The sequence below is a fragment of the Vitis vinifera genome, chromosome 19, assembly GCF_030704535.1.
Source record: "Vitis vinifera cultivar Pinot Noir 40024 chromosome 19, ASM3070453v1".
In the NCBI taxonomy this organism is placed as follows: Eukaryota; Viridiplantae; Streptophyta; class Magnoliopsida; order Vitales; family Vitaceae; genus Vitis; species Vitis vinifera.
The window spans coordinates 24,415,543-24,428,265 of NC_081823.1; the positions used below are offsets into that span (position 1 = coordinate 24,415,543).

Below are 12,723 nucleotides of genomic sequence, written 5' to 3' on the forward strand. Positions count from 1 at the left end.
CTGGGTTGGCCATATATACACCTGCATTGTACTGTATAAATTGTAAACGATATGTACGAGATTGTTGATGAAAAGGTTTGTTATAGGTTGTAATGCCGGTGCCTTTTATTAGATGTTTTGAGATAGTGAGGGAAAATGCGACTTCATCACAACCTTCATTAAATATATAAGCCATAAAATTGGCAATACAATGTCAGGAGTTGGTTTTTCCTGTATAATGTACAATCATCTTTAATTCGCCCTATTTACTTACAATGCATTGACAAGCAACTTAAGTAAAAAAACAATCAAATTCTGACTAATCCCATAATCCCAGTGTTCATTTCCGCATATGTCCACCATAAATTACATACAAATGTGCTAATTTTATACAGTTTTATCACAAATTACAATCCCCTTTAATCTCTCCGGACACGGTCTCGGTGTGCATTTTGTGCTGAGAACAACATACTCCCCATGATCTTCAACCTGTAATGTTTCAATTTCCCCTGCGTTCATTCACGTTGATAGCAACAAATCAGCAAATTAATTAATTAGGTTTTTCTAACTATTTTAACATTAATGAGATAGTCATAGATAATTCCTCCTACGTACCACATCGATTGATTTGGAGAACCCCCCCATTGACCACAATTCCATGAATTTCATTACAAAAACTCCACAATCGTGCCTACGTCAATATAATTACCAAAACGTTAATAAGTGTGGAATTATAAATAAGAGATGAACTTCAAATAAATTGCAATCTTATACAATATCCCGGACTGCAAGGTCAACACTCACTCATTAGTTTGGAGGGGTACATCAGGTGTTATGAAATTGAATGTCCTCAAATCATAAGGTGATACCTCTTTTTTGTGGGCAGCCAACCACAGGACAACCTTGGCCTGAAACATTTAGTAACACAACAATTGAAATTTTAATGGGAAGACATACCTATCAAATTATTACTTGTTGCTTGTTACTTTACCAGATTTTGTTGGACTCCACTCAACATTGTCTTCTTTCTACCAGGACGAGAATCTAGCAGTTGGATTCTCCTGTTTTCTAGGTCATATACATACAATGTCCAATGGTTCTTTATGAGAACCGGTAAGAAGACCTGCACCAATAGACTGCCATTAAACATACATCTAAATATTGTACATTCATGCAATAAAAATACAAATCCAAGCATTAAACATATGAATCCACCTCGTTAACATTGACATATGGAATATCAATCTGATACAGATGTGGTTCAAAGCGTCTAATAACTGCCTCCCTAACTAAGTTTTTTGCCTGGGAGTGGATTACCATTTCCTGCATGTTAGATACGGGATAATATCAGGTTTCTCATTGTAGGTGATGCCTGGTTCAAGACAAAAAATAAAGATAAGCAAGGATTTAATGGAATAGTCATCATTATAGCTATGTAGGGGGATAGAAAAAGTTTCGACTTCGGTTCATGTTGATACTGCAACAATCTACAGTAGGAATCGACGACCTGATTTCGTATATCATAAAAGTGTAAGCAACAAATTAATTTAGAACCACACTTTCATTTTCAAACTTAAAATAATGCATAAAGAGGGATAAGAAATGATATGCACGTCGTTTCCTATCCACCCATTCCCTTGGAAGCAGCCCAAATTGGCTCTGGTTAGAATAGTGTCATGCATAGACACTAGTTCCTCACTGTTACAAAAAAATACAATTTAGTTTTTGTGTTTTAACTATCATACAATGAGAGGAGTGTCACTCAAGTATGTTACCTTGCATCCAAATCGTCTCCAAATACCAGTGCAGCTCCTTGTTTTAGGTCGATTTTGATGGCAGATTGTTTGGTTTGTGGTTGGGATATGTATGGGGACAACAGGTTTGGAGCCATGCGACGCACTCGACATCTCCGGACGTTTCTATTTGTGGGGACAACATTACCTTCTGGTTGTTCTTCAGCATCTGCAATACGAGATTTAGAACTAGTCAGCAAAGGTATACATTATGATTGGGTACATGGGTTGTTAACCATATGGGTGTTTGCATAAATTTGATCACTTACCGCTTACTACATTAATGGGTACACTGGGCTGCAACTCATACTCAGGGGCGACAACGCGATCTGGTGTGTCTAGCACATGGTATGCAGCATGCGAAGCCATGTACTCATCACCAGGAAATGCATGGTCATCGGCTGTGGGAGGGCTGGCTGGTGCATAGCTAGAGTGACCACCCGCATCTGAATTTACCCCACTATGTCTGCGAGTCCCTAACTTATGCATAAGGCCATGCATTATTCTCAGCTGCTGCTGAATGCCCCTTTGATATTGGTCGATTGCTCGTTCTGCATCATGATATTGATGCCATATTTCCTATGACATGATATTGTTGTCAATCTTTGAGAACAGAATGTGACAACAACATATTTCTTTGTAGTTAAGAAGTAAAAATAAATTACAATGACAATGAAATGAACATTTATTAAGTTTTTGAAAAATTCACAGCTTACATCACTATTTTCAGCATCAACATTTGTGTCATGGTCCACATTAGTCTCTGGCTCCATAGTTCTCTCTACGGTTGGAGATCTCTGGGACGCCTATAATTAGCACTGAAGATTAGTACTTAAATAATGAGTGTTATGCTAGTAATGACAATATATTTATGCATGCATAACTTACAAAATCACTCTCAGCATGTCCGAATGCTCCAAACTCCTTTATCTCAGCGACTAGTCGTCGCTTAATCAAATCATCAGTCCATGCCAATGCTGGGGGCACTGTAATGGGGACTTGGACTGAAGGAATTTGGAATTTAATGACATAATGCAGCTGCAAAATAAATAGAAACATCAATAAGCAAATGTGAATATGTTGTGCAATAAAATTAGATAAGAAAATGGAAGACAAAGACTGAATAAGTTCACTACCTGAAGAAATAAAACGCAGCCATGTACCCAAGAGGTCTTAGATTGTTGGAATCGCCTAATTCCCTCAACCAGTTGGTCAAGCACAAACTGGGCCCAATTAACATCATTTCGGAATCCATCCTCATGGATGGTATGCCACAAGTTACGGCAACCATTGAGCCTAGACGTGGGGGCCAACAATGTGGCACATGTGTAGTAAATGAATGCTCTACGGAACTCCTCGCCTACAGGTAAGTCTAGGAGTTTCTCCTCGCATGCCCGAATAGTCCCAAATGGATGATCTGATGATGTGGAGGTCACCTGCAAATTCCGTCCTTCTGTTGGGAGGCCTAAAATGAGGCCAACATCGGTGGCTGTAACAGGATAGTGTTTATGGGCTGAGAACTCTATCCGTCTAAATCCAACATTGAAATGTTGGATTAGAAAGATACAGAGGTTGTGGCGTACCTCTGTGCAGTTTAAGTTTAAGAGACCTCCAAATTGGAGGTCTCTTATGGCTTGAATTTTTGCCTCTGGTAATCGGTTGCACAGTTTCTTAAATCTTGCAGCTGAGCATCGTGTAAACATTGATGTGCCCTGCATGCAATGTTAGAAAACATGGACATGTTAGGAATAGCAACATTCTTGCAGTTGGTAATGCAATAAAATAAGTGAAAAAGTAAAGCTGTCATTTCTCAAAGTTACAAAGATTTGTCTGCTTGTATTTAGAAATAATATACAGCAGGGTAAGACATTAGATGGGGTTGGGTGCTACTAACAGTGAGATATCCTGTAAGAGGGAGGATTGAAAATTTATGAATAAGGCTATATAGAATAGGCAATAACAGTCAAAATGTACAGAATAGACTATAAAAGAAAAAAATAAATATGAGAATACTACATGATATATAAAAGAAAGAAATCAAATCAATTTATGTAAATAAATTGACTAATTATATTAGAGAAAGAAACCATCAACAAATCAATGAATAATCCTATTTAACCTGCTCCTTTTGATACTTCTGACATACACAAAATCTAGAGGAACTGCTAGAGCAAGCACTTTGCTACTGCCATTGAACATGGACAAGGTTTGGAATCCAAGTTTCTGTTGAGAGTATTCCCACATGGTACTAACTATCAGTGAAGAATTGTACACTATCATTTGATACCACGAATCATGTGTTTGACCAAAGTTCATGCATACCTAAGTTGTTAGCTGAGTGAGGATTCATGGGAAAATAAATGTAACATAGGACTATTAATCTAAACTTGTGAAAGTTTTGAGGCTTGAATCTGATTCAATGGCCATAATAATCTAAAATTTGCAGAAAAGAGGAAGTGGGCATTTAAAATAAGGTAATGATACACTATGAAATGCTACTACATACTTTTTTGTAGAATAGTAAACAAAGAGTATGTTTACGCTTGAAAACAAGAATAAATAAGATGAATCCATGAGTGTTGGAGAATTAAATGAATGAAGAGGAGTTTGGAAACCATACTTTATGTTGGAGAATAAAAGTTATGTGCTATGACTTTATGTTTTTTTTTTCTGTTAACTTATAGAAGTATTTTCATTGTTGTAAGGATTCTGCAAGAAGATATACATGAGCAATTTTAAATGTCTGTACTGCTCCTGGCAAAAGCCACATTGGGTACAAGTTTGCCACATCAGTTTGCTTGGTCAGTGCGTGAATCACCGTAAATGAATTTATGTAACTGGTTCAAAATACTGGTATATGAAGTGTGTAGAGAGCTATGCACCTTGCTTAAGTCAATTGTTTGAATCTTAGAGACAAAAAATAATACAGAATTTGCCACCCGAAAAAAATGTATGTCCAGAGTCCAAGGCACTGAGAAATTGGCAAGGCATGGCTCTCCACCTTCATATTTAAATCACTTAGAAAGTGAAGCAAAAAGAAGCCTAATGTCTCAATACCATTGAGGTCCCCATAAATAATTGTGATCATTTAACCCTGGGGACCTGGCTAAAGTGGCTACAGAGGTAAGGGTTACCTATAACTCAAGTGGCTAAAGAGTTAATCCCATCCCCATCACCATTCCTACCAGAACACCTCTCTTTATCCCTTCCTCTACCCTCCTCCCTCATCATAGAGGACATGGTTTTTGCCTATCCCCATAGCTGTATAGCGAAGACCATTAGATCCCTAAAGCATAATTGTATATGGTGTTAGTGAACCACATTTTCTATATTACCAAATTGAACACAAATATTACCCGACAACTTACAAAGCTGATATAATAGTATTTAATAAATAAACGTTGAATTGTTAAAACTTCAATATTAGAGAACTTTCCAACATAACTGATACATGGTAACTATAATAAGGGACATGAAGAAATCACTTAAATTTAATGCATAATATATATATATATACTAACTTAAAAGGTATCTGAAAATGAAAATTTCATAAAAGGATTTCAGATTATATATAAACAAGGGAGTAATTTGTTCACACCAATTCAAATATGTAAAATATCATAAAATGAAATTTCACCCATTTTGAGACCAACATGCATTCTGATTTATGTTCTGACAATACATTAAAATTGCATGACTATAGATTATAAGTTCTTGTGGCACTGTACTACAGAAGCGAAAACCTCTCAAATAGTATGTTGGCAACGGAAGAATGCAAAAAACAACAAAGATAAGCAAGTATGATGAACCATACCGAGAGTGGGAGTGAACTGGCAGCAGAACCATCTAAGCCATTACCAGCCATTGTTAATATTATAACTGCATCATTGGGCATAGAAAAGTAGAATGTAATGCACAGATAAACTGACCAACTGAATAACTAGACAGCAAGTATAGTACAATACTATGAAAGTTCAGCTAAGTGATAAGAAAAATGCACGCATCCAATGATGTGAGTAGGACATACTTAAAATAGGGAAGTGAAAGTATACATCAAGTTAAAGGATACCACATTGAAAGTGCAATTTCAAATTAAATCAGTAATGAAAGCAACTCCAAATCATGAAAATAAAAAAGTAGTCTTATAAAAAATAAAATCAAAAGCTAGTGCATCGTGTCTATAATAAGGACAATACATAACATCCAAAAGCGACAACCCTATGACCATAAAGCAAATAATGGAACAATGAGGGATCGTACACAAAATAAAAACCTTACAAGCAAAGAAATGAACATGTCACGGCAATGGATTATTACATTTAGACCGATTGTGACCTATGCCATTGCATCGAGAGCAATGAATAGCTCTCTTATGGCTAAATTGTGACTCAATACGCTTTTGTCGGGGTCTTCCTGGAGGACGTCTCACTTGCGGGGGTTGGAGACTAGGAAATACGTTGCCTTGCCCATCTTGCAAAGTCCCAGCCTCACAAACTTTAGGCATGTTGTGTGTTGGTAATGGTTGAACTGACCCGAGTAAATCAACTGTTGGGTGGAGACTTTAAAACATGGGTCGATATAGTCATACACATCGTGTCTCAATGTACGGATCACAGCACATACATGTGGACATGGCAACCCGGACATTTGCCATGTTAGACATGTACACTTATGTTGCTGCATATCCACAACCAAATAAACTTCTCCAGTAAAAACCTTGAACGTCCCACCCAAATAAGGCATCACAGTAATCGGAGCAGATCTCGTGATATTTGACATTAGGTTTTCCTCTGTTTTGGGTCCAACCACACTCTTCCACTTATCTGTACCACGCATATGGGTGTCCAGCATGGCTACAAGCTTATCCATGTGCATCATCAGCAACGTATAAATTGTTTGGTGGCGTTCCTCTCTTAACCACGCATTGAAGGACTCTGCAATATTAGTTGTCATTTTATCCCAACGTTTTTTAAGGAACTTTGACATCGCCCAATGCTCCGGACTATTCTCCGCAACCCACCTTGCTAGGTCGCCATTAAAACGCACAAGTTTTTCAAACGCCTCATTGTAGTCTATATCCAACCGAGCATATGCAATGTTGTCTAAAAGCAACAAAGCATCTTCTTTCCCTTTCTTTCCCCTAATGTTTTGCCTGTTGAAGAAGCTTGAAAAGTTCTCTTTCACATGTCGATAACAATAGGCGTGATTTTCTACCCCAAACAACTCCGAAACACTACGCAATATCCCTTAATGTCTATCTGATATAATAATTACTTCTTGACCATCTAGGATCCCCTTCAATTTCTCCAAGAACCAATACCAATCCTCATAATTTTCTGAACCAACCACACCCAAGGCTAGAGGGAACATTCCATCATCTGCATCATATGCAATGGCAGACAAAAGAGCTCCTTTGTATGGACCACTTAGGTGGCAAGAATCAATAGCCAATACCGGTCGACACCCCATGGTGAACCCTTGAATTGAAAATGCGTGGGCAATGAACAATTGCTTGAAGTGACCTTCATGAGAAGTGTACTCGGCAATAGTTCCAGGGTTAATTTCCCTTAGTCTATGGCATAACCAAGGCAAATACGCGTAGGACGCACGTGGAGATCCATATACACGCTCTTTTGCCTTCTCTTTAAGATGCCATGCTTGGTTATAAGTCAATTGAACTCCATGATCACTTTCAAAATCCTTGCAAATTTGTCGAGGAAGGTATTCTGGAGTTGTTCTAAACACGTCTTCAACAACAACAACACCTCTCTTGGAAGAAACCCGTACCTTAGATGAACACTCATCTTGAGCTATATGATTATGATTAACTTGGTAAGTATAAACTCGCAATATTTCATTTCCTTCAACAGCATGAGCTGTTATCTTCCAAGGACAATCCTCAACCGAACACTTTACTGACATATGAGTGGGTGAATTTTTCTTGTACTTGTATTGAAACCTTCCAGCTAATGACATTTGGTATATTGCATTCCGAAACTCATCTACATTCTTAAATGTATGTCCGGAACCTAATATTGCCTCACGAAACCGATTCGATTCCAAAGGGGTGTACTCACTATATGCACAACGCGATGCAAAACCTCTTGATAACATCATAGTATTAGGATTTGCATCGCATGATGCATTAGACGAAGGAAACGTAGGATGTGGACCTCTGCATTTACATTCATAACCAAAATTAGACTACATAATGCGTAAAATTGATATTCATAAAATTTTAAATAGACATCCAAGTGAAAACGCATTACCCAAGTGCCAACTGTGTATTCGGTATATTTGCCTCTATGGCTTCCACACCGGGTGACTCGACTATGTACACATTTGCAAAGTCATCATTGTGGGAAACCACGTTATCCAAGTCATCCTCATCTTCTAAATCTTGGATGACTCTAGGGTTAAACTTGAGGGTGTAGTGCATCCTCCTCACATGAAGGGAAATGTCGAATTTTTCTAAGACCTTCTGAGTGAATTCTTCAAATGTCATTCCTTTATAAATGTGAATACCTTTGCTTCTTCCACCAACATATTCCCAAACGCCATCATTTTTTTGGACAAGTTTCCCTCCCACGAAAATATAACAGTATATTCTATTTGTGGCATCCATCAACCTATTGAAATAAAGCACAAATTTATATTGTTGAACAAACAATAATGCATATTCAATGTGATCTTAAAAGTTTTTTCATTTCACAATATACTATGTTCCCATACGAAAAAGTTATATTTTAAAAAATGTATATACAAAAAAATGTAACTTTAAAGTCTTAAAAAAGAATTTTTGTTGCTCTTTTTGATTATTCTAACCATTGTCAACGGTAAGATTATTTTAAGATAGGCACTAATAAACAAACGCTGAGTTGAACTAAGATATGAAGACCGAGCTTCTCTCTTCTCTTGGACTAATAAATACTACCTAACCTAAACAAAACTAAAAATAATAATAAAAATAAAAAACAAAAATGAGAAATGTAAAACTGAAATGGAAATTAAAAGATTGAAATTAATAGATTAAAAAAAATCATTAAATTAAAAACTAAGAAAGGCTATAAAAGGAAAAAAAACAAATCTCTAACTTATTTTCCCTATCATTCCCCTTTACTTATATATTCATAGTTCACATTTTTATAAGCAAAAACCTCTCTCTCCAACTACTTTAGTGCTACCCAATTTGACACTACTACTTACCTATGCTAATAATCTAATCGTGTCAATACTTGGAACTTTAAGACAGAACATCACAACAATATCTACTAAAGTAGGAGGATTTTGTGTCTGATTCGACTTAATACTCCAGAACATATATATATATATATACACCAAAAACATTGGAATTATGGAAGTATAAGACATTCAATAGGAAATAATCCCCCACGTTTTATTAAGCTCTGGCCTATACTTACACTAGGTAGAAAACAAATTCTCATTCTCACTCAAACCCTTAGACAATTTCTGTTGGTACTACTATATTAGACATGCCTACAAACTTATTCAAAGAGAATGGAGATATTTAAATATTAATTATAAAGCGTTGCTTTTCAAAATAATATGAAGAGATAATAGCCTAAAAAATGTAACAAATACAGAATTCTCTTCTAAACTATCATGTCCTACTTTAGATGATTCATACAAAACCATAAGCAATAGTTTAACACATTTAAGGTTTAAGGGTCAAAAAAACTAATAGATAAAACGAGATAAATCTGTTACTTGTGCCTACATCTCAAGCCAATGCACCATAAGAAAACTTTAGGGTTTTTAGGTTTTCCATTTCCCCTTTCCATTTTTCCTCTCCTGCTTTTCTAGCAACCAATTAAACAATTATAAATTATTTTCAAGTATATATGACAAATTTTCACAAATATTTTTTTGAATTTAAAATATACAAATAGCATGAAAAAAAAAATCTAAAAAAAATTACAAAAATATAATCAGATCGATTAAGCCATGAATTATGAGTTGCAGGTAAAGTGCATTTTCTGTATTCTCAAGGCTTAAAGAAAAAATTATGGTTCAAAATTTTTCCTTTCTTTTTCTCATTATTTTCTCAGCATCCAAATAATAGTAGCAAACCAAGAAGTCAATTATTGAATGGAAACAGTAACTTGAACTCCGGAGATCAAGTTGAACACAGTTTAGAGATTTGGACTAAGAAAATTTAGGTCGAGATTTAGGCAATCTACTAACCTCAAATATGCAACAACAGAGACCCAACTGAAATCCATACCTTATTCAATTTTTCGAGAGAGACGAATGCGAGAAAAAATGAAAGAGCCGCAGAGATTGAGATGCAAGAAAGCGATGGAAGTGCTCGGGAGGAAGAGAAGAAAACGGTTTCTAGCCTTGAAATGCTGAAGAGAGAACAAAATTAGGGCAAAATTCCAAAAAGCCACAGAGATTGAGATACAAGCGATGGAGAAACTCGGGAGGAACAGAAAAAACGGCTTCTAAGCAGAGAAGAAAATGACTTCTAGGCAGAGAAGAAAACGGCTTCTAGGCAAAGAAGAAAACGGCTTCTAGACAGAGAAGAAAACGACTTCTAGGCAGAGAAGAAAATGGCTTATAGGCTTGAAATGCTGAAGAGATCAAAATTAGGGCAAAATTCCCAAGAGCCGCAGAGATTGAGATGCAAACGGCTTGTAGGCTTGAAATCTGATGGAGGAACTCGGGACGAAGAGAAGAGACACCGACGCAAAGATTGAGATGCAAACGGCTTGTAGGCTTTAAATCTGATGGAGGAACTCGGGAGGAAGAGAAGAGACACCAAATTTAGGGCAAAATTCCAACCTGGATTTTTTTGTTTATTATTATTTTTTTTTCATAATCAGCAAAGGTTATTTTTGGAATTAATAAAAGTGCATATCCTTCTTTTTAATTTTGACACTTCCTATGGGTTTTCAACTTAAATGGGTCGGTTAGATGGACCATTTGTTAATTTTTGGGCCCAGCTGGGCCCAAAACACAATTCTCCCTATTTTTTTGGGCAACAGTGGACAATTTTTTGGGTTATGGAAAGTTGGGTTACCAAAAAGCTATTAGGCCCAAATGGGCGAGCCAAAACACAGTTTTCCCAGTTTATAATTGTCCTGAACTGACATGGCTGTCGGAAAACATGCATGTCCTCAACACCCTCTGGACACTCGTAATTGAGTACTTTTTGGTTTGGCAACATTAATAGACTCAATAGGCTTCCTTGCGTCACTTCAGAACTTCAAATTCATGAGTGCCTTTAATTGACATAACTTCTAGAGGAGATGGCTCACTCAATTCTCTACAAACACTTACAACATTAACGGACTTTATAGGCAGTCTTACCTCACTTGCATGCCTTGAAATTGATAGCTACCCTGAATTGACATCATCTCCTAAAGAGATTAGTTTCTTCAGATCCATATTGCCACAATCTCTTATTGTCCATGACTATTGGACAGATATGAGAGTGAAACAAGTGAAGATTGGTCAAAGATTGTTCACATTACAGAAAGTTATTCAGGTTTCAAATCCCTGTCTTTCTTCTCATTTGCTATGGTTTCATTTTATCAATAAGCTTTGTTTACCTTCTTTTTTGACAATTCTAGTATGCATTAACATATAAAGCAAAAAAAAAAAAAAAAAAAGGCTGAGATAATATTAAACATAGTTGTTATTTGGTTATTAAAGACCAAACTATTCATGTTACTTTAAGTTTTGCACACTAAGAGTTTGGGAATAAGCTAGTGTTATGAAAAACGAGAATAGGCAACAAAAAATAAATAAGAACACACACAGATTTACGTGGAAAACCGTAGGCAGGAAAAACCACGAACAAAGGAGAAGAATAATCCACTATGTCAAAAATTGGTACAAAAGGGGAGAACATTAAGCGGCTACAATATAAATCCCTTAGAACCTATACACCATCCCCATATATATATGGGAGAGAAAAAAAAAAAATAAAGCTGAAGAAATCTATAATTTTTTCTTCACCATATATATTGCATCGTGAAGATTTCGGGTTGGACCAATAAAGGAAATTAGGTCACCAAGCTCTAACTATCTCCACCTTGACATGAATTCCAATGTAAGGAATAGGAAAAACAAACTCCAATCTTCAACAAAAAAAAACTCTTCACCTCTTCCACAAACCCCAAAGGGTAATTCAACAACGAATACTAACCAAGTCCAAACAATGCTCAAACTTGGAAAGAGGGAGTATCTTCATCATCATATCAGTAGGATTATCATGGGTGCTAATTTTGGCCACAACAATATCACCATGAGCAATGATATCACACACAAAATGATACCACACATCAATGTGCTTTGTCTTCTCATAAAACATCTGATCTTTTGTGAGGAAAATAGCACTCTCTGACAATCACAAAAAACTATGGTAATTTTCAAGTTGTCACTAAGTTCACTAAATAGTCCTTTTAACCAAATAGCTTCCTTACAAGCCTCTATAATAGCCATGTACTCAGCCTCGATAGTAGACAAAGCAACTATAGTCTACAAAGTAGCTTTCCAACTGATAGCACAACCACCAATAGTAAAAACATACCCTACAAGAGATCTTCTTTTATCAAGATCACCAGCAAAATCATAATCAACATACCCAACAACTCCATCTCTAGTTCACCCAAAATGCAAAGAAACATCAGTAGAACCACACAAGTATCTAAAAATCCACTAAACCGCTTTCCAATGTTCTTTACCAGGATTTGTCATGTATCTATCGACTGAACTGACTGCATATGATAAATCTAGACGTGAACAAACTATAGTATACATGAGAGACCCCACTACACTAGAATATGGAACTCGTGACTTATAATCAATGTTATCATCTGATTATGGAGCTAAAACAGATGCAAGTTTGAAATGAGTCGCTAATGGAGTACTAATAGGTTTAGCATTCTACATATTGAACCTGTGAAGAACTTTCTCAATGTAC

General features: G+C 36.3%; 2 protein-coding genes across 2 annotated transcripts; both read right to left on the reverse strand.

Annotated features, from left to right (window-relative positions):
• Window positions 1-779: 779 nt before the first annotated feature.
• LOC132253375 (uncharacterized) lies at window positions 780-2,559 on the reverse strand. Its single transcript, XM_059735145.1, has 6 exons — window positions 2,489-2,559; window positions 2,042-2,351; window positions 1,781-1,941; window positions 1,195-1,302; window positions 971-1,102; window positions 780-887 (listed from the first exon to the last, which is right to left on the reverse strand). The coding sequence occupies exons 1-6, from the start codon at window positions 2,543-2,545 to the stop codon at window positions 780-782; spliced, it is 876 nt and encodes a 291-aa protein (XP_059591128.1). The 5' UTR covers window positions 2,546-2,559.
• A 3,638-nt stretch (window positions 2,560-6,197) lies between these two features.
• On the reverse strand, window positions 6,198-8,277 carry LOC109121789 (uncharacterized). The gene is made up of 3 exons (XM_059735146.1): window positions 8,042-8,277; window positions 7,093-7,947; window positions 6,198-7,005 (listed from the first exon to the last, which is right to left on the reverse strand). Exons 1-3 carry the CDS (start codon window positions 8,275-8,277, stop codon window positions 6,198-6,200), a joined length of 1,899 nt encoding a protein of 632 aa, XP_059591129.1.
• Window positions 8,278-12,723: the final 4,446 nt, after the last annotated feature.